This window comes from Lepisosteus platostomus, chromosome 4 (assembly GCF_059453375.1).
Source record: "Lepisosteus platostomus isolate fLepPlt1 chromosome 4, fLepPlt1.hap1, whole genome shotgun sequence".
Lineage (NCBI taxonomy): Eukaryota > Metazoa > Chordata > Actinopteri > Semionotiformes > Lepisosteidae > Lepisosteus > Lepisosteus platostomus.
The window spans coordinates 45,092,783-45,115,524 of NC_142614.1; the positions used below are offsets into that span (position 1 = coordinate 45,092,783).

General features: G+C 37.3%; 1 protein-coding gene across 1 annotated transcript in view; it reads left to right on the forward strand.

The window, feature by feature from the left end:
* serinc5 (serine incorporator 5) overlaps positions 1-14,805 on the forward strand; it is a 49,425-nt gene extending 34,620 nt beyond the window's left edge. The window contains exons 6-12 of the mRNA XM_088629592.1: positions 1,431-1,642; positions 1,920-2,015; positions 3,420-3,543; positions 5,789-5,858; positions 6,372-6,411; positions 9,387-9,531; positions 12,946-14,805. Coding sequence (XP_088485718.1) covers positions 1,431-1,642; positions 1,920-2,015; positions 3,420-3,543; positions 5,789-5,858; positions 6,372-6,411; positions 9,387-9,531; positions 12,946-13,093 — 835 coding nt within the window. The 3' untranslated portion in view covers positions 13,094-14,805. The remainder of the gene's footprint in view (positions 1-1,430; positions 1,643-1,919; positions 2,016-3,419; positions 3,544-5,788; positions 5,859-6,371; positions 6,412-9,386; positions 9,532-12,945) is intronic.
* The last annotated feature ends 7,937 nt before the right edge of the window (positions 14,806-22,742 follow it).

Here is a 22,742-nt window from a genome sequence, read left to right on the forward strand (position 1 = left end):
AAGATTGCTCAGTTGGACAAAAGTACACAACCTACCTTTATCAGAAATATTTATGCATCAAAGCCTTTACCGAAGATATTACTAATAGTATTAATAATGAATGACTTTGGACATTACAATCTAATCTTTCCACGTTTGATCCCAAGATCCCAAGAAAAATAAATCTAAACGGGGAGAAAGCTATGCTGAAAGTTTATTAAGATACTTAGAAGATAAAGATATCAATTTATGTTGCATTTGTCTGATTTTGAATCAAAAAACACATATATTTAAACCCGCGTTTGGGATTTAAATCAAAACGCGATTTAAATCAATATAAATGTTTATATTGTAACGCATAGGTGACTATTCATTGTTATTAAAATGACTTAAATTCGATCATGTTGTGATATTTAGAAATATAAATTTGTTTGGTGCGAGTGAGGTTTTATTTAATCTCTGACCCAGGGAAACGTTTTATTTTTTCAAAGAAATGTTTGTTAAAAAAAAGTCATGACTGGATTCGAACACACAGGGTGTGAGGTGGGAGTCAGGAACCTAACCCACAGCGCCACCGCAAGGTCACATGCAGAGGGCTGAAAAAGCACTACAGAAACATTATCAACAGACAATGTACAGTGTGTACTATTCTTGTTTTGTGGTACATGAATATAATTAAATCGTTATTAATTTCTTTAGATACACGATTCCATATTATATTCCCTTTTAATCAAATTCTAAAAGTATTCTTGTTGACTACGGTATCACATTTCTTAAAGACGTCAAAGCTTAAACTGTTTAGGGAGAAATGGAATACTGGTGTGTATTTTTTATTTAAAGTACCGAGACCAGCCATATACTGTATGTTTATGTTCCAAAATTAATATCGTTTATGGCCTTCACACGCGTTACAGTATGCCCCTATTCTTTTTATGCTCAGGTACTAAGATTTCCCTTCAGTGGTAAAATTCCATATGAATATTCAATGCTAAAACGGGCACAGTAAAGACATTTACTGTAAATCTTTCTATGACCGACCAACGGACCACGAGTGCCCCAGTCGGTCAACCAATCACGTACCGCGGTATTTTATTACGCCGTAGCCAATTACCTCCGGTACATGTCTGTACCGCGCACTTTGAATGGCTGCATCTGTAGAGATTTTTTTTTTCTTGGGGAACAAGAATTACTCTCTGGATTGCAAGAAAACTAGATCTAAATATCTGATAATCTATAATATTACACCATACATGCATTTTATAAACCGTATATACCTAGGTTAAAAAGAGGCAATGGACTTTTTCAGTAAGGCACAAGAATGTCTTTTCACTTAGCTTTAGGAAAAGTTTATTTTAGTAAATTCTCACTTAGCTATGTATGTTTGAATTGCAGTTCTTCTGCTTTTATTGCTTTTTTCAATCTCACCATCCTTTATCTGTTTCCTCTTTCAGGACATCAGGCACCAAGCACAACAAACTGTGGTACGCGGCCCTGGCTCTGAACACCCTGATTCTGTACTCGGTGGCAGTTGGGGCCCTGGTTGTGATGATTATTTTCCACACACACTCCGAAGGCTGCTTTCTCAACAAGATTTTCCTTGGCCTCAATTCTAGCTTGTGCTTATTTGCGTCATTTTTAGCCATCTCGCCATGCGTTCAGAAATGTGAGTAGTTAAGTATTCCTTTCTAACATGCATGTAGTGTATAGATGGTTAGTGGAGAAAAAAGGAAACACCGATGTTAAGTCACTTAATAGGATATTGGTCCAACACATTGGCCAGTATTGGTTGTAGTTGCAGTGGCATAGTGTTTGCCATCATGTTGCTACTGGAAAGATGCTGCACCATTTTGAAGTGAGAAAGTCAATCAGCTTTGCCTATGTTTTGCGTTTTATGTTACGTTTGTTACTTTTGTTAACTTGAAATGATCTTCGCCCTGCAGTGAAGCCAAACTCAGGCCTGTTGCAGTCAGGAGTCATCAGTGTTTATGTCATGTACCTCACATACTCTGCACTGGCAAGCAAACCCGCTGAATACTGTGAGTATGGCCATTTCATAAAGGAACTGCGTGGTATTAATGATTTCACTTTTCTACGCATTGTTAGGCAAGGCAGGTAGATTTAGTCTCAGAACTGGGAAGGAGACAGGAGAAATATTTGGATTAGCTTATCTGAGTAAACTAAGTGTAATATTCAAAGATTGGTACAGCCTTCTTGATGTATCTGTAAATCCTAGGAGGAAAATCATTTACATTCCTGTGATGCTCACACAAAGATCATACGTTACTTGATACATTTAAGAACAGCTTGTCCTGAAGAAGCCATTTATTATATTATGATAATACAACAGCACATACGTTTAAGTTACAAACCATACTGATTCATTTTACACTTGCAACCCTAGATTCCGATATGCATTTGATATGATTAGTAGGTAAGGCTTATTTTTTATGTTTTAGCTGTAACAGAATTTCAAAACTGTATGTGTTAAATGGTCTGTGCAAGTCAAATACTTCTGTGTTAATGATCGGAGTCTGCAAGTTTATCATATGTAAACACTAGAGAAGAGACATTGCACATTAACCACATGTAATCCATAAAGCAAATTCCAGATCAGTAGCATTATTTAGAGTTGTTTTACATTGATATGGGCTTCTAAACAGTCAGAACTGGCGTTCGATTGGCTTAAGAACCAGTGATAATGCCTGGGCATGATGTTAGTCCCAGATTGACAGAGAGTATTGATTAACCATTTCAATTTAAGGAGTAATCATATCACTTTCTTTCCATGCTTGTGTTACTGCCGCCAGTTTGGTGAATTTTAAGTGAATAGGCTTTCACAAAGAAATTTGTGGATGACGCCATTGATTTATATTAACCTTGTATATTATATAGATCTATGGGCAGCATGGGGGTGCAGTGGTTAGCATCTTTGCCTTTGACTGCTTGGGGTCCTCGGTTCAATTGTAAATCTGGGGTGCTATCTGCATGGAGTTTATATGTTCTCCCTGTGTTTGCGTGGGTTTCCTGTGGGTGCTCTGGTTTCCTCCCACAGTCCAAAAACATAGGTAGGTTAAGGTTACTGGTGGCCTCAGGCAAAATAAGCCCTGATGCAAGTTTATGCATGTCTGTGTTTGTGACTGTGTGTGCCCTGTGATGGACTGGCATCCCATCCACTCTGCCATGTGCCTGTTGCTTGCCGGGATGGACTTCTTCTTCCCCATGACCCTGTACTAGATGAAGTAGTTGGAAAGTGGATGGGTGGGTCAGATAGAACTGTAATTTTTAGGATTCACCTTTGAAGCGATGCGTGGAATCTTTAACATAAAATTATTGCAAAGTCAGCAATGCTCAGTTAAAGGTTTTTGCTTTATGGTGTGATTAAAATATGTCGTGTGTAAAATAAAGTTTTGTTTATTAATTCGTGCTCAATTCCTTCGCAGATGTGGATGAAACAGGTAGAAACACTACCATCTGTGTCCCTCCCTTCAACACTGATTCAGATATCAATTATACCGTCAAAATTTTGGGTGGAGTTATAATGGTCGGTTGTGTGGTTTATTCCTGGTAGGTTTGACCTTTAATTATTTTGCCTTCATTTCATTTTAGTAAGAAAAACTGTTTTTTCTCTTCATAAACACACTTAACACACTAAAAATTGAGAGTGAAAAATACTCCCTCTACCTGACCCACATAAGTATAGATACAAGTAACAATCTGCCCTTTCCTTGTGATTCTTCACATTATTCCTTCTACCCATTCACTGCCCTTGCTGCTGCTTTTTGGCTCATTCCAATTAGCAATTGTTTGTCTGTGTTTTGGAATGTTATCTTCATCTTCAAGGTTAAGTTCTGCACCAAACAGGACAGCTTATTCAACAAATTACATAATATTTCACTGGGTTTCACTGGGTTTATCAGCAGCTGACAATTAATTTAGACGCTTTTGCTTGTGCTTGGTAATCCATTTCCTGCTTTTTCAGTTGAACAGCTAAACTGTCTCAGTTCTACTTCTTCTGCTCTATATATAACTTTGAATCGTATCTTCCAGTTCCTATAATGCCAAGCTAAGACATGTGAGCGATGACAGTAGAAGTGAGAATTGTATTTATAAACTTTAGAATTTGTCATTCATTTTTAAAATAATGGAATCTTGCATTTTTTTTCTTTTAGTATTCCGTAGTGCTTAAAAGTTTTGTTTTATGTTCACCATAAGCACAGTACACATTGAAAACTTAAAACTTCAACTGTCAGAAAAAAAAACATTTTGCCCATTTTACTAGTAAGAGTAAAACTGCATGGACAAAAATGCTAAAACACAGTAACTTTCTTTTTTCGAAGCTGTAAGTGTTGATGGTTGTCCTGACCCAAATTTCAATAAAACTCCTATGGTTATTATAAAAAACGAAACAAGGTCGCACTGGAAATAATATTGAACATATTATTGAGCATCAATAACCACTAGTGAGCAAAATAACAAACACTCAGTAATTTCTCAGTAATATATCGGGATAATTGAATAGAGGGGTACAGAGGAGTACACAAAACCCCATTTGCTTATCCTCAGAATTCTGTGGAAATCTCAGTTATTCACCAGAAACAATAATAAAGAGAAGTCCTCTATTTCTCCTGGTTGCTAGAGTTGACCCCCTCCAAGACATATACAGCTATCTGCACAAAATAGTAAATACATTTCCATAGGTATGTCCACACTCAGATGCAAACAGAGAAAAACGTAAAAGGATTATTAAAGGCATACAGGAACGTAGGGCAGTCAGTGGGTTAAAGTGGTACAAATTAATAACTTGTGAGAGAAAGACTAAAGGCATACTGTAAGAAACCAGATACAAGTGTTCTTGGATATAAAAAAAATAGTCTGAGAACCAAGGTCACAGAAGCTGGAAAATTAGTAATTATGCATTTCATCTCTTTATCTGCCCTGAAAAAATGTAGCTTTACTTGTACATAAGCCCTTGAAAACTTGGATTCTGTGGCTACCCCCTGCAGTGGCTTCAAAGCGTTTTCATGTTTGGAGACAATTCTACCGTGAAGTAATCTCTCTAATTGAACCCTGATGTGTGAAAACCAGTTAAGCTGTCTCTGATGCAGCTGCAGAAAGTAAAAACCGGTCATGGTCCATACTCCTTTTGTCCTAATTCCCTTTTACCACTACAATTGTCACACAAATAAGTTGCATTTAAATGATGCTCGTCATCTCAAAGGATCCACAAGCACTTTGCATTTAGGAGGGGACCCACTAAAGCTACAGTATAACCTATGATCAAGTACAGCACATAATAAGTGAAGAACAGCAGGCATTGTGAGCCAGTAACCACACAAGGCAGAAGATCAAGTGAACACGTAGGAAATTGCTTCACCAGAATTTAATGGGACTTAAGTAGGTCAGATTGTGTAAGACCAAAGTGTTTAGATTTACATGAGTAAATTTAGCCAAGACTAAAGACATTCGAAACGGGACCTTGGTTAAGTGTTTCATGCAAGGACCTGTATCTTCTACAGCACAGTGTTCCCTGTCATTGAATGACATTGATTGGTCTAGAGGGTAGAGGCTCATCAGCTGGTCCACCAATACCTCTTTGTATCACCATGGTGTTCCTAGGAGGTTTCCCATTCCAGTACTGACTACTCTCAACCTTGCTTAGCATATGAGAATTGGTTAAGAACTGGCTACAAGAAGTAGTTCTGCTGTTATACTGTAGATTCTTCAAGACAGAAAAGGTTCAGACTTTGCTTTGAGAAATAGAAATGAAACGTAAACGTGTTTTCACTTGGATTTTGCGTTTTCATTACAGTTTAACATCTACTACAAGATCAAGTACTGCAGCCTTAGGAGTATCCAAGAACCCTGTTCCCGAGAACGAGGTACTGTATGGCACACTGAAAACTTCCTCTGGCATAAAAGCAGTTGCCCACAAGTTGTGCACAATTTTCATTACCCATTTTAGGTAAAAATTAAGTGTTCTGCGAGTGCTCAAGCTAGGGTAAGGGTTAAGGTTTGAACAACCTCTAGGAGGGGACCCACTTAACCTAAATCCTATGATACTATGATTCAAATACAATTCACGTGATTAAAATATAATTGTGGCGCTGAATCTTGTGGTGCTGCACAGGATTATAAAATTCAAACCCCACAGAATTGTTACCAAACTTAACATAGTGATCTATTACTGTGGTCAGGGTTTTGCTGACCATGCTTGAACATGCTGGTACACATATGCCCACAAAGTTTCTTCTAATTAACTTGTTTTTTAGGTGTTTTCTCCCTCTGTCTATGATTGTGCTTCACTGTCAGCAGCCTCTATAGACTAAGCTTGTTGTTTTCAGTGTTTCATTCTCATTTCAAAATGTCCTAACATTTACTTATTATACTTACAGGTAGCACGTTGCTGCTTCTGTTTCAGTCAGGAGGATGAAGGTAATTATCACTTTCTTTTTGCATAGAGGGGTTATTTTGAAGATAACTGAACAACACAGCACAAATGTTAACACAAAAATATATTTCCAGTTTACAGATGAAAAAACTCTAAACCAGAGTCTACCCACCCCATGAGAGCCTGAATAACTAAACTAGCAAGTGAACTATAAGTGAACTATAAAGACAGGTTTAGTAGCCCCTGTGCCATCAGTCATTGTCTCCAAAGATTGTAGATCTCTTTCCCTGGCAACCTGAGCAGTAGGGAGTAACTCCATGAGAACCACTTCGAGAAAGGCAAAGACTCAGTGGCATCTGGAAAGAGTGTATGGCATGTACCAACATAGATAAGTTAGTCTTTTAGCAGGAATAATGTCAGCCAGCCACACTCTTTTCGATATTATCAAACTTCAAGGAAAGTCAATCCAAACATTTTCAAAGAACTTCTTCCAATTCAGTGACATGTGGGAGCCAGAGCCTACCTTGGCAAGCAACAGGTGTAAAGCAGGATACACTCAGGATAGGATGCCAGTCCATCGCAGGGCACACACAGACAGGAATGCACTTGCACCAGAGCCAGTTTTCCCAGAAGCCACCAGTAACCTTAGACTACTAATATGTGTTTAGACTGTGGGAGGGAACAGAGCAAATGACATGTCTGTGTGTACCCTGTGACTGGCTTCCCATCCAGAGTGTATCTTGCCTTGTGCCTGAAACCTGTAGATGAAACCTACGGGGTGAATAGACAAACTCCCTACAGACAGGGAAAGTCATTGTTCAGTAATATAAACAGTTAAATTCTTCTTATGAACCATTGATAGTATTGAACAGACCATTTCCCAAATCACGTGTACACTACATTTACAAACCATATGGAATAATGTACCTATTGCTTCTTGAGAAGACAGAGTACGCTTAGATAAGTCAAGAACATGCATTAGACAACATCACAAGCGAGGGGTGGTTAAGTAAATGCTATGGATAAACTTAAAATGGATCAACTGGTGGTCAGGACTTTTAGAACCCCAATTCAAATTTATCCAAATGATATCGTTAGAAATTCTTCTTCCTACAAGAGATAGATCCTTTTTCCAAATACTGTTGACCCTCGTGTGGGATTAAATAAGTACCTCAGATTAAGAGATCCCCCTTGTATTCAGTATCTTATGTAAAGTTGAGCAATGGAAGCACTGTGTTTCTGCATTATGTTTCTGTAGGAAAAGTGGTAAGAAAAAATAAAAGTACTTGGCATTTTGTAATACAATTGAAAATCTTGGACGGTTCTTAAAATTCTTAAAATTTTATCCTGAGTAATGTTGGCAAACACATAATTACCTTACCCAATAAGTACAGTAATTAACTAGCTCAGGCATTGACAAAGGGACAGCATTGTAAAAACAGGAGGATATGAGAGACATTTTGTTCCGGTTTTAAGTCTTTTTACTAGGCGCTAGGCGCCACTGTATATAATTAAATATGAAAAGCAGATCTTACAATCAGTATTAAGAGACTACATTTTCCTTTAGTTTTTCCATGTAACTGAAACTCTATCTTGAAACCAATACCTTGACTGGACGCAGCATAATTATCCGGAAACAACATTTCACAAAGGCAATTCTAACCCTTTTACCAAAGCTCTCATAAGTAAAAAAGTAGAGTAAATAAAATAATGTTTCAGCAATCTTAAGAAAGAGCAGTGCAAACAGAGACTGGGCTGAAAACGGAAAGCAAAAAAGGTGTGTTGGAATAAATGAGATTAACAATAATTGAAGAATATTTGTACAAGACTTCCCTCTGCTGGTGGGAAACAAACTCAAGGAAAAAAAAAGGCCTGTGCATTTAGGCTTGATAAACATTTTAAACGTTTTTAAAGATATTTTGCCCTTAGTTAATCTCAAGAACTCTTCTTTAACGTTTTTATAAATTATATGGTTCATGCTCTATTCACAATGTGTAAAGCATCTATAAATAAGAGTTCAATAACCGCAGACAATGAATAATGATCATTAGAACTTCATAACATAACAAATAGTTTTATAGTACAATTAGATGCAGAGACAATGTGGGGATGCATTTTAAAAATACATAACAGTATCAAATTATAACGTTTAATAATAATAATACTGAAGCTACAGTAAGCAGGTGTGAGCCTGGTCAGTACCTGGATGGGAGACCTCCTGGAAAAATCTAAGGTTGCTGCTGGATGAGGTGTTAGTGGGGCCAGCAGGGGGTGCTCAACCTGTGGTCCATGTGGGTCCTAATGCCCCAGTATAGTGACGGGGACGCTATACTGTAAACAGGCGCCGTCCTTCGGATGAGACGTAAAACCGAGGTCCTGACTCTCTGTGGTCATGGCGTTTCTCTAAGAATAGGGGTGTTACCCCAGCGTCCTGGCCAAATTTCCCATTGGCCCTTAACAATCATGGCCTCCAAATGATCCCCATTGATGAACTGGCTTCATTACTCTGCTCTCCTCCCCACTGATAGCTGATGTGTGGTGAGCGTTCTGGCGCACTATGGCTGCTGTTGCATCATCCAGGTGGATGCTGCACATTGGTGGTGGTGGAGGAGAGTCCCCATTACCTATAAAGAGCTTTGAGTGGAGTGTCCAGAAAAGCTCTATATAAGTGTAAGCAATTATTATTATAACATTTAACTTGCTTATCAAGTGGATTTCTAGTCACATAGATTTAATATCAAAGTCAGTATACTGTAAGTGAGAATCACAATTTTCCCATGATAAAATATCAGAAATAAATATTCTGGCCAACAGGACTGTAAATGTGACAGTAATTGGGTTATTTTAGTTGTATTTTTAGTCCAATACATAACTGTAGATATTAGATAATTCTTATTAATGTTCTAGCTCCAATGCTTTCATATTACTGTTATATATATTTTAAAGTGGCCTTTGATCTGCATTTGAAAGAAGATACCCATCCATTATTGTCCTGTTAACATCTGTGTTCTCTGTGCAGCGGACTACTATGTGGATAATCGAAGAGGGGGACAGAAAGTGATTTATGATGAGAGGGAGGGTACCGTCTACAGCTACGCCTTTTTTCACTTTGTCTTCTTCCTTGGATCTCTCTACGTCATGATGACAATCACCAACTGGTTCCAGTAAGTAAGAGATTATGTTAAAGATACAGAGAATGTAATATGCACGAGGAATGGCATAATTGTTTGATAAAACTGTACTGCATATAATACTTTTTACTATAAATGTTACAACTACAATTCTAAGTTTAAATACTAAGTGTTGCACTGGTCTGTACAAATAGTTTACATGAAGCTCACCAAATTTTGATATAGCAGAGCCCAGTCCAGTGGTAGTGTCACCAAATCCTTTTTAAAGTAAAACGATTTTTACTTTCAGTCATCAGCAAAGCCCTGGGCCAAAGCTACACTGGAGTGGTAAAGGATAAGAAAGTGAATTTCCTTGAGTGGCCCAGCCAAAGTGCCGAACCTGAATCCTTTAGAGCAGTGGTTCTCAAACTTTTTGGACCAAGTACCACCCCTAATCCAACCAAAGCATCCAAGTACCACCTACAAGTCACCATCTCATAGGAACCCCAGAAATTCTCAATGACCAACATAAGCGCATGTGCACACACACTCACACATACATATAATAAATATTATAATAATAAACTTTGTTTGATATATTAAAATGTGGCTTCTCAAAGTGTTTTACAGAAAAAAAACAACACATAAAAATAAAAAAGCACCATTTCAGTGAGAGGGGTGAGCCTGTTTAGTCGAGCAAAGCAGATGTGAATTAATTTTTCGAGCCTTGATACAATTCACAACAGTCTAACAGATTTTAAATCGTCAGGCATTTTCTTGACGGCAAAGGTCTCGCGGTGGATGTTGCAATGAAACCATTAATTTCTGGAGGAACCTCTCTAATTCATGCAACTACACCCCTGTGTCGGCTTGTCATTGCTCTACTACCGTCTGTACAAACTCCGACACATTTTATCCAGTCGATGCCATTCTCTCCGATAAATCCATTCTGAAGCTGAAATACGTGCTCTCCTGTAGTTCCTGTTGGTAGCGGCTTACAGAACAGAAAGTCCTCACGGGACGTACCCTCAAACTCGTATCTAACGTAAACGAGCAAATTGGCCAAATCGACTACAGACTCATCTAATTGCAGTGAAAAACATCTGCTCATCTTAACGCGCGCTGTCAGCGTACTTCTGATATAATCCTTCATTTCAATAATTCTATGAATGACTGTGTCTTTCGGGGGGGGGCAGCAGGTCGAGCTGTTCAGCAGCTTTTTCTCCACACATAATAGTGTGGGGCTTACCTGCTTTAGCAATCCGCAAGCTTGCATTTTTCCACGTTTCCGTTTTTATTTCAGTGTTTATTTTAAGTATTTATTTCATGCGCATGGGAGAGAAACACAGAGACGCTCGGTGTATTTTTCTCAAATTAACTTAGAACAGTTCTTAAATATTTTTCTGTTATTTTTCACGCTTTCCTGTGCTCACAAGATTACCAGCGTTCGTAGCACGCATTTCTATGCATTCCTGTGTTTGCAACGTTGGCATTGTTCCAAAATCACGCACATTCTCCTTTCTCCCTATTTGCTGGAGATACAGTAGCTTTTTTTAAATACAATTGGTCACTTGCGTCCATAGCACGCATTCCTATAGAGTGGTATAGAATTACAGAGTATCTCTTGTGTCCACTGAAGTATTAGCGCACACTGTATCGTAGTACGTAGGCTGCGGATTCGACACATATAAAAATACAAAATATGAAAATCCGTCCCGATTTTTTCAGCGCACACAGCACAGTTCCAGGGTCTTTTGGCGTACCACCTGGCGGCACGCCACGTACCACTGCCGGTACGCGTACCACAGTTTGAGAACCACTGCTTTAGAGAATCTGTGGAAAGACCTGAAACCCTCTGTCAATATCGATACCCAAGCAGCTTCAGAGAGCTTGAGCAGATCTATCTAGACAAATGGGCAAAAATTGCACCAAGCAGGTGTGTGAAGTTGATAGCGTCCTAACCAAAAGGATTTCCTGCTGTAAGTGCTGCCAAAGCTGCTTCCACCAAATGTTGAGTTCAGGGGTCTAAAGACTTTTGTACAGTCATTGCTGTCCACTGTATGTCAGTTAATTCTCTTCAGTTTGAGCATTCACGTTTTGAATAAAATATCAAGTTAAAAAATACATATGCATTATTTTATAGCCTTTTATTACCTTTGGATATTAAAGGTGGCTGCACAGCCAAAGTAATCATCATCCTGAGGAAAGTCAGAGAATCATCCTGACCTAAAGAAATCGTGACTGACAAATTTCTGATGATGGCTAAGAAATCATAAAATGAAGGTTTTGTTTCAGGTTCAATCATAATGTTCTTCATGAAATTGTTCCGAGCTAGTGGGTGGCAGCTATCCCATAAGCAAAAGAACACATGGAGGTTTTACCTAAAGTGTAGAGTCGGAAGAAAGTGTTTTGTGAAGCTACAATTGAGAATCTCTCAAGACTAGAATTCCACAGTAACCACACGAATCTGGCATAATAAAAAGAAGAGACATGAATTTGCCAAAATGCAAAACCAACTGCCATGTCAAATGGAACTATGTAATGTGATTGGATGAAACACAAACATGGTGCCTCTGTCAAGAAATCTTGAACTTGGTCCCAGAAGTACTTTCCAGCTGGATAGCAGACCACAATAATCATTACCGTCTGTGTACCGGAATGGAAAATGGCTAAATGAGCATTAAAATAATGTTATTGACTGGCCACCATTTCCAGCATTTGTAGTATGAGCTGAAGAATACCGGAGGCTTGTGCATGATACACAACCTGGAGTAATAAAAGTGGTAATAAATTCCTCCTGCGAAAAGTATGAAGTATGAAAAGCTGATAACACGGATACATAAATTTGGCCTTCTTTGCACATTATTTACAAAATGGAAATTGACAAATGCATTATGATAACCTTTTAGTATCCCATCTCATGATATAACCACAGTTTCATTCATTTTATATGCAGATATAAATCAATGTTTTTTTTTATCAAGAATGATACCCATACTGCATGTACCCATTACCTCGGTTGGGTATTTTACTGAAGCAATCTCAGTGGCATTGCGTTACATAAGGGTACAACAACAGGGGCCCTCATAAAGTTTGATTACAGGAATGACCTTAAGATCATTAAAATTTAAAGAAGATCCACAAAATACAGGTTCCTAAGGTGTGAATACATTTGAACATTGGCATTAAGAAATAACAGTATTTTTATGGCATATATACTATACAGTATATACATATATAGATAAATAGTCTTTGATATTTAGACTACAGGTACATATGTTCAATTTTCCAGAAAAACTTGCTGTACACCTGTATTTTCTTTGTTAGAGCAGTTTATTATTTTTGGCTTTTTTGGTTTATTAGGCTCTCCCATGACTCTGTATTGGGTAAATTGGTTAGAAAATAGATGGCTGGTATTGATTCTAGGAAACTTGAGCATCCTAACTTGTGTTTACTCATTGTCCGCAGTTACGAGGATGCCAAAATCGAAAAGCTGTTCCATGGGAGTTGGTCTGTTTACTGGATCAAGATGGCTTCTTGTTGGTCCTGTCTGTTTCTCTTCACATGGACACTCATGGCACCGCTTATGTGTCCCAACAGGGAGTTCCTTGCCTGAGGACTCTGAGCTCAGAAATCTTCCTAGCACTACCTTTCTCCTCCTTATTGTTGGTTTTGGATTCAAACTAGTTACTTTAACTCCGTTAATTTAGATGCTGGGTGACATCTGTCCTCTAAAGCCTTTTCATTAGGAGGACTTCAGTAAATAGTATTGTATTTGTCTTTATTAATGTTTTCTAAACTTCTCACTTAGTGAGGTTTCAGGGCAGAAATAACATTTTCCACCTTTAGATTGTGTGACAAAGCGAACCGGCCAGGTGAAAAAAAAAATCACTCAGGCCCAAAATTCACCTTAAAGTGTCTTGCCTGTTACGTTGTTTTGAAGGTTAAGTGTCCTATGCAAATGAACAAACTTGTAAAATATTTTTTACTGTCAGTTCATTGTTTTCTAATTGCAGTTTTTTTCCAAAATGAAAAGAATTTTTGTAGTAATTATGTGGTGTGTTTTATATTTCTAAAAAGGGCCATGTATCCCACAAGCATTTTTGTCAGTTTTATAGTTTGTGAGGCCAATTTAAAATGGGGGTAATTCTGTGACATGTGTTCTGTCAGTATTAAAAGCCATAATCGCTGTGAGAAATTGATTAGCAACAGATGAGAGTTTTGATTCTATAGAGATTTGTGACACTCTGTCATCAGCCAGATCGTAGATGCTGTATTTTCCAAACTAAAACTGAAACAAATGTTTCTATAAAGCGTGTATAAGCAATTAAGTGAAAAACTGGTTTCTGAAACTGTGCAACACTAGCAAAACAAGATGCAGCTTGTGTAGCGTTCCCTGGTCTCACATGACATTCCACATTGTACCTCAGGATATATAACTCTGTGTAATCATGGACGAATTACTGTTTCTCACACATTTTTAAGACAACTCAAAAATGGACCTGAGCATAACAGAAATGTGCAGTAAATCAATGGCCTTGTTTTAGGTTATTTTCTTGCTTATCTGGATACGTGGAAATACTTCCATCTTTAATTGTGAATGGAAACATTTTTAATTAGCTGAAGAACAGATAACTGTAAACAGAAATTGTTTCGTGTTCTAGAATCAGTTAGCACCTAGGAGCAAGATGTGCTTAGCTATACCTGCTTCCTCTTGTGTTTTTCATTTGTGTTTTATAAAGTTGTGAAGCTGTTTTTTTTTCTCAGTTCTTAATGTTTACGTATATTTGAACATGGACTTATGAAAGAGCCTATGAAAGCAAAATTAAAAATGATGAAATACTGCATACCAAAGGTACATAAGGAGTAAAATTAATTTTAAATAACTAAATGTTGTATCAGAAAATTATTTATAATAAATGCATGTTAAGAGTCTTCCAAAGCTGCCTGATATTGGCTCCTAGATCGAGGTAAATTTTTTTTAGCTAATTATCATTTTTAGTCTCCTGAGTAGTGAGTCTTGTGGCTAGAGTTTTTATTACATAATTGAGACCCATCAAAATCCAGTACACAGTATCATTTTGGATGTATTACAGGCAAAATCAGGCTATTATAAATACAAGTGTTTTCTTATGAAAACTTAATGACAGAATACTTTTTTGTCTTTCTCAGGTGCTGTCTTTTGTTTTAAAAGGCTGTAAACAAGAAAAGGTTATTTAATATTACATTTATATGCTAATGTGATACTAAAATATAACACCATAGCATTGAGGTTTGGATTAATGGATAATTCATTTTTTATGAAAATCTCAAAAGGAAAGCAAACAATGTTATTAATAATTTTAGCAGAGCAGAGATTTCAGAAACAAAAATCCATTTTAACTCGCAACTACATTTTTAGTCAGTGGATTTGAAATTAGAGTACCTCCAACCTTTTTTCATTTAAGGGTAGATTCATGCACATTGGCATTGCTCATCTCCAGCTGTGTTAGTAATTTATTAAGTGAAATAGTTTGGCTGTTATTTATTTGACAATGATTGTTTATTTAGAGAATGATATTGTAGGACAGGGAAAGAACCAATTCTTAAATCTACTAATGTTTGCAGTAATCTTCAGTTATTCCAAGCTTGTAGGATGCAGCTGTGAATCACAAAGTATCATTCATTATTTTTCAGACACCTTCCCATTAAATTCTACAGCAGTAAAAACAGATATTCTATTTTAAATACATTTTCTGTTAATGATCAAATGCACTTTGGAGTAAAAAAAGCTATTTTCAACAACAAAATGAAGTGTTAGAAAAGGGTTAGAAAGTAGCTTGCATATTCTTAAGCTTTAATATACCTAGAACTCCTGAATCAAGTTTGGCATTAATAGTTTCATTGCATTTTATGATTCAAAACAAATTTTAATTTAATGGAAATATATAGAAGCTAAAGTGGCAATATCCAGTGTTCATTAAGCTTTGTTGTCTGCAGTTCCTTGTTTTGTATGTATATTTATCTTTTGTTTTTTCTGGATTTTTAGCTATTTAGAAAAAGGCAGAAGAGAATATTGAAGGTATTTTAGTGTTCTAGTGCGTCTCTGGTTTTAAATTTAAAAAATGTTTTTCTTGGTGTTTTGTAACCATACTGTACATACAGTACAGTACAAGTCTTCAAAATCACTTATTCAGCATTTATAAGTAAATAGAATGCAAAGTGGATTTCAAAATATGCTATGTAAACTGTTTACCTGTGATGCATATGCAAATGTCGGTTTTTGCGTAATTTCCAATAGGTGTTTTGAGTATTCTATTAAAAGGTGCTTCTTCAGTGCTTTCATGTGATGTGCAAGCCTTAACTGAGAACTTAATGACTCTCAATCTTAGATTTTTTCTGCAAACTACAAAACAGGTCAAAACTGTGAATGTCAGGGCTTCTAATTTTAGATACCACAAACAGAACCACTGTTAGTAATAAACAGTGGCTCTTGTTAGGCAATACCTCTGATAAGCTCAGCGTTGGTGATTGGTAGACAGTTTGTGTTTTATTTTAAATGTTAGTTATCCAATTAAGTGTAACGACTACCATTGCGCTCTGTACCCTGTTCTGCATTTCAGCAGGTCTTTACCTAACATGCTTCTGATTACCATGGAAGGTACTGTTGAATATTTACATATTAGTGTGTGTATAATATATATACTGTATAATGTTCAATTAACCTAACTGATATCCTTGTTTCCTTCACTGCAGCTTATAATAATGTAACCTGGAATTCACTTCCAATGCAATGAATAATGTTTTTTACAATATAGAGATATGGGTGAAAATATATTGTGATGATTGATTCATCTTAGTTTAATATGTTTCTTTTTAGTGTGGGCTTCTTCTCTGAGAATGCCTCTGAAATGTTTTTTTAATAGAAGCATGAGCACATTCTATGTGTCTGTCTAGTTTTATTTTTTTGGGTAGAAGTAAATGATCTGCTTGTACACATCAGTGGATATTTGTATATTAAACCTCTTTTACTTAGAAAACAAAAACTCTAAACCCTTTTTCATTCTTTGAAAATGTTTTTTTCTTAAATAAAAACATTACAATAGTATCCACAATTGTTTGTCCTCTTTGCTTTTTAAATGCCTCAAATGAATATACTGTAATCATTTTGCACAAAATTAAAGTGTTTTGTTGGTTACTATTCATTAAATCTTGTAAGAGATATATTTATGCTATCACAAATATTCTAGAACGAGCTGATACATTGTAATGTATTTTATTAGTTATTACTAGTAATAATAGATGAGTATCTTGAATATGTTAGAATCAATGTATATTAGTTATAGTAGGAATACCACCAAACTGATGATAATCAGATTAATAATCTGATAATACCAAATTCAGAACGTCTCAAAGTTAAAAATATATTCTAGCATAGTTGGAATGACCACTGGAATATTTTCTTATATAAACATAGGTCATATGCCAATAGGCCTGTGAGATCAGGGATCACTGGACTCAATGTAATGGAGATTGAGCCGTAGTCCATGGTACTATTTTAAATTATTCTGTTCAAGAAAAATGTGCTTTGCAGTAAAAGGCTAACATTTTCAACAATAAATTAAATGAAGTGATAAAAAATAGCTAGGATATTCTTGAGCCCCCCAAAAATAAACAATACTTTTTGTGACAGACATTTAACGTTGGATCATTTTGATTAATAAATGAATGAAAAAGTATATCCTTTTGTGCGTTGTTTGTTTTATTGGGTTCTCTTCATCCATTTTTATGACTTAGATGAAGATCTGATCACATTTGAGGTCAAATTTATGCAGAAATTCACAAAATTCTAAAGGGTTTGCAAACTTTCCAGCACCACTGTATGTACAGTAATATCCAAAACATGTACCTAATCTTGTTTTTGGATTTATAAAAGCAGTAATTAATATCTAAAAAATCTATTATAAATCTAAAAAATCTAAAATGTTAAAAACTCTCTTTTCTTGAATAACGTTAATTTAAAAATTGAGCAAATACATATAAGGTTCTGACTTAATATTTTATCTTTCTTCTTCCACACCTGGCTCATTGTGAGAGAATGGAGATGCATCAATTCAGAAATGTACAATTTTCATATTTATTAGGTTTCCAAATATGTAGTTACAGAGGCTCCTGAAGCAGTTACAAAATGGATGCATGGATCAGAAGACTCTATACAAGGTTCTTCTTCTTCTTCTTCTTTTTCACAGCCTTAGTCCCAGACTGTCCTGGGGTCAGCTGCTTTGGTTGCTCTTCTCCATTTGTCTCTGTCGAGCACATCTTCCTCACTCACTTCACATACCTCCATATCTTTTCTCACACAATCTATCCATCTCTTTCTAGGCCTGCCTCTTCCTCTGTTACCTTCCACCTCAAATTCCATTACCCTCTTTGTTACTTCCTCAACGTCCCTCCTCATGATATGTCCATACCACCGTAACCTTGCCTCTCGCATCTTCTCAACCACATCCACCACCCTACATCGTCTACGGATTTCTTCATTTCTGATCTTATCCTTCATTGAAATCTGCAGAATCCATCTCAACATCCTCATTTCAGTTCTTCTCATCAAGTTCTCTTCCCTCTTTCCAACTGCCAAGCATTCAGCTCCATATAGTAGTACAGGTCTAATCACAGTCTTGTACATTTTGCACTTTAACTTTCTGGGAATTTTCCTGTCACAGATTATTCCAGTTATTTCTCTCCACTTGTTCCATCCAGCTTTCACTCTTTGTTTTACTGCCTCCAGTGTTTCTCCTCCCTTTACCAGTTTTGATCCAAGGTATTTAAAGTCATCAACTTGTTTCAGTTTTCCTCCATTTGTCTCCTCAACATTGGTCATAGTATCTCTTCTTCTCTCCATTACCATTATTTCAGATTTTTCTGCATTCATTTTCAGTCCACCCTTTTCCAGACTCCTCTGCCATTTGAACACTTTCTCCTGTAGTTCTACTTCTGAGTCTGCCATCAGTGCCACATCATCAGCAAAGATGAGTTCCCAAGGCACTTCTGTTCTTACCTCCTCTGTCAGTGTGTCAATAATGTTTATGAAAAGGAAAGGACTTAGTGCTGATCCTTGGTGTACTCCAACTGTGATTTCAAACTCTTTTGTCTCTCCCTGTGTTATCATCTTCGTAGTTGCATCTCTATAGGTTGCTTGAACTAACTTCACCATGCTTTCTGGTACTCCTTTCTTCCTCAAGCACCAATACACCACCTCTCTGGGCACACGGTCATATGCCTTCTTCAAGTCCAGAAAGGCCACATACAGCTTTTTCCCTTTCTCTAGTGTCTTCTCCTGTAACTGTCTCATCACAAAAATGGCATCTGTTGTGCTTTTCCCCGCTGAGAATCCAAATTGTGAGTTGTGGATCCTGATTATCTTCCTGAGTCTCTTGTCCAGAATTTTTTCCAGGATTTTCAATCCAAGTTCCAGAAGTTTTATTCCTCTATAGTTTTTACACTCCATTGGGTCTCCTTTCTCCTTGTAGATGGTAACCATACTGCTTTTTGTCCATTCTTCTGGAATTCTCTCTTCCTTTGCAATATTGTTTAGCAATCTCGTCAGCCACTGAATCCCCTCTTCATCGAGGTTCTTAAAGTGTTCTGCTGCTATTCCTGATGGTCCAGTTGCTTTGCCCACTTTCATCTCTTTGATAGCTTCTGTCACTTCCTTTACTGAAATTTCTTGGATTGGTCCACACACTACGTCTGCCTCCACTAGGTTCTCCCTCTCATTTTCTACATTTAACAGATTTTTGAAGTACTCCAGCCATCTTTGCTTGATCTGTTCTTCTTTAATCAAGACTCTGCCTTCTCCATCCTTGAGTACCGCCACCCGGATAATATCTTTTTTCTGTCTCGCTCTATGTTTAGCAATCTTGTAGATTTGGTCCTCTCCTTCCTTTGTTTCAAGTTTCTCATACCATTCTTTCCAGGCTCTTTCCTTTGCTCTTGCTACACTTCTTTTTGCTACCTTCTTTAGTCTCTTATATTCTTGTAATTCTCCAGTGCCATCTTTCAGTGCCTTGTATGCTTTTTTCTTTTCCTTCAGTGTTTCCTGAACTTCCATATCCCACCACCACTCTTCATTTTCCCTCGGTCTGCCTCCTCTTGTCTTTTCACAAACCCTGGTAGCAGCCTCTTCTAGGATGTGGCTCATCTCAGTCCACTCTTCTTCAACTGAAGGCTCCTCTGTTTCCTCTGTGTTGTTTTTCATTTCTTTCACCAGCCTGTTGAAATCTACTTTGTTTTCTCTCAGTTTCCACACTTTTGTTCGTGCTGGGTGTTTCCTCTGCCTTATTCTTCGCTCCTTCAATATTGTGATGTCCATCACCAGTAGCCTGTGTTGTCTGGTAACAGCCTCATAGGGCAGGACATTAGCATCTTGGACTTTCGCTCTATCAATTCTTCTCACTAATATGTAATCTATTTGGGTATCATGGCCTCCACTCCTGTATGTCACCTTTTGCTCATAATTCTTCGTGAACCCTGTGTTCACTGCAAACAATTCAAGAGCTTGGAGTGTTTCTAGTAGTAGTCTCCTAGCCCTCTCTGACCATGTTCATCTGGATAATCTGGGCATTTCTCTCCTAAATGTGCATTGAAGTCTCCTCCAATTATCACCATTTCATTTCCTGGGATTCTGCTAACCACTTCTTCGAGATCTTCCAAAAAGCTATCCTTTTCCTCCAGAGGTCTTCCTACCTGTGGTGCATATACAGAGATGATATTCCATAACCCACTCTCAAAAGCCACCTGTACATTGATAATCCTGTCTGAGTGTCTAACCACCCTCACTATCTTGTCTGCTAGGTCTTTGCACACTATCACACCCACTCCATTCATTTTGGTACTCTTTCCAGCATATAGAATCTTGTATCCCTCTCCTAGGTGTCTTGAGCTGTTTCCTTTCCACTTGGTTTCTTGCACACACAAGATCTCCACTTTTCTCCTTGCCATAGTATCAACCAATTCTCTCCCTCTCCCTGTCATGGTGCCAACATTCCAACTCCCCACTCTCATTGACTTAACATTCCTTCCAGGCCCCTTCACCTTGTTTCTTTTCTGTAGCCCCCACTCTACAGTTTTCCCCACAGTAGCATAATTTCCATTAGTACCCTGTTGGGACACAGCACTAATGGCGGACGTTGTTAACCCGGGCCCCGGCCGATCCGGTATGTGCTTTGTGTTCTTTGCAACCATGGTTTTGGCAAGATGGTTTTACGTCGGATGCCCTTCCTGACACAACCCTTTTAGTCGCCTCTTACGACAGGCAGGGATACCCAGGAGGTATTCTGATCCCCCTCCCGAGGGATTACTCTATACAAGGTTAATGAGGGAAAAAAAATGTATTTGCAGAGGACTGCATGTTTTTTACTTTAAATACAAAAACTAGAAAGTAACACTGTGATAAAACATTGCTTCACTAAGTAGTTAAGAAAATAAGGACACAGAAAGGTTACAATATGAAGAAGGCCATTCAGTCTATCACATTTAATCACACTTAATTTATCCAAGGATTCAAGCATCTTATCAACCTGTTTTGGAAAAGTTCAATGGAATTCTCTTTGATCTATATGAATAGGGAGCCTGTTCCCAATAAAAAAAATGTCTGTAAAGAAGTGTATCCTATCCTTGCCTTTAATGCACTACAATTTACATTTGTGTTTCTGCGTCCTTGATTCAGTGTTGTGCCTTAAGTAGTCCATTCGATTGACCTTGTTACCTTTCCCTTTGTAATATTAATCGAGATTGTCAACTCAAATTTCTGAAGCTTTCCACTAGCTTTGACAGCATAAAAGATGCAATTTTAGTTTTTAACTGAATCTCCACTTTGTCCTAAAATTACAACTATTTATATAATGAATTGTTGGCATTATACCTGAAGTGTTTCAGGATGGCAACGCATGTTCTATTTCGCAATGAAAATGTACCAAATTACTTTCTTTCCTTAATTTCTATCCAAACTACAGCCCCGCAAATATTTTTTTTACAGTCGGGAAAATATGTTGGCAATTTACAACAAAAGAATAAAAACGAATGCTCAATATTTTTTTGCCATAGCTGGGCATCTGTCAGACTGCTCTTCTGAAGGAAATGTCTGCTGTAGATGGGAAAAAATGTCACTCCTTTCAAAGAAGAAAAAAAAAACAAGACGACAAACTCTTCAACTAAACCAGTTCCATTTGATCAAATCTGAGCTTCCATCGAGATGTTTTATTTCTTCAATGCTACATGCTTCATTGAGAAAGCTCATGGGAATATATGTCACCCATGTTCTAGAAACTTGAAAGAGTAACTGGCCTATTTTTTCCTTTTGAAGAAGGGGATTCATGTATTATATACTGTATATATAGCATCTGTATAAATAACCATTTGTGTTGCCATCATATTTCTTCCACCTGGTACTTCTTACCTTCTAAATATATACTGTAGTGTTCTATTCCCCCCAGAGAGGATTGATCCAGAGGCCTTTGCGATTTCCCCTCTAAGCTAAACCTTTACTGCTTTTTCCGCCCTGTAAAAACAGGTAGGGATCCCCTTTTGGTCTCTTTGCCTCCTATCATTTTCAGCAGATACACCTGTCTCTCCCCTCTCTTCCTCAGGCCTTAGCTACCTTCCCCAGTGACGAGCATGCCTGCAGTAAGGTAAATGGCAATGAGGTTGTCTTGTTGAGCCTGAAACATTCTCTTCCAGTTTATTACTCCCAACCTCGCCACAATACAATGGTACTACAAGATCTTTGTAGCCAGGCTTGAACATGTGATTAAACACGCCATGATAGTGATGGTAAGCTGTCCGCTTTGGTTTGATTTGTACTGGCTTTCAAATATAAGTTTGTTTTTATTTATTTTTTTTGTTCTACAGAATTAGTTTAAAATAAAATGCTCTCAAACAACACTGCAGGCTTTTTAGGTGTTAGTAAAAATCACCATAACCAATCTATTCAGACATTTGTGGTATTCTAGACCACTAAGGCTGTTTTGAAGATGTTTAAGTGTGGAGTTGTGTCAGTGTACATTGGATGCAGAGCCACAAGTAAAGTTCATCCCTCAATGAAGAAGACGAACCTTTGTATTTCTCCTTTCTTTTTTTCAGTGTGGAATTAACCTTTACTTGTTCCACATAAGTTATTAGCATGTTTAATTTTTGTACTAAGATAATCAGTAGTTACTTACATTTAGCTCAAAATTGGTATTACTTGGCATTTCTTCTTAAAAAAATACAATACAAAGAAAAGTTAA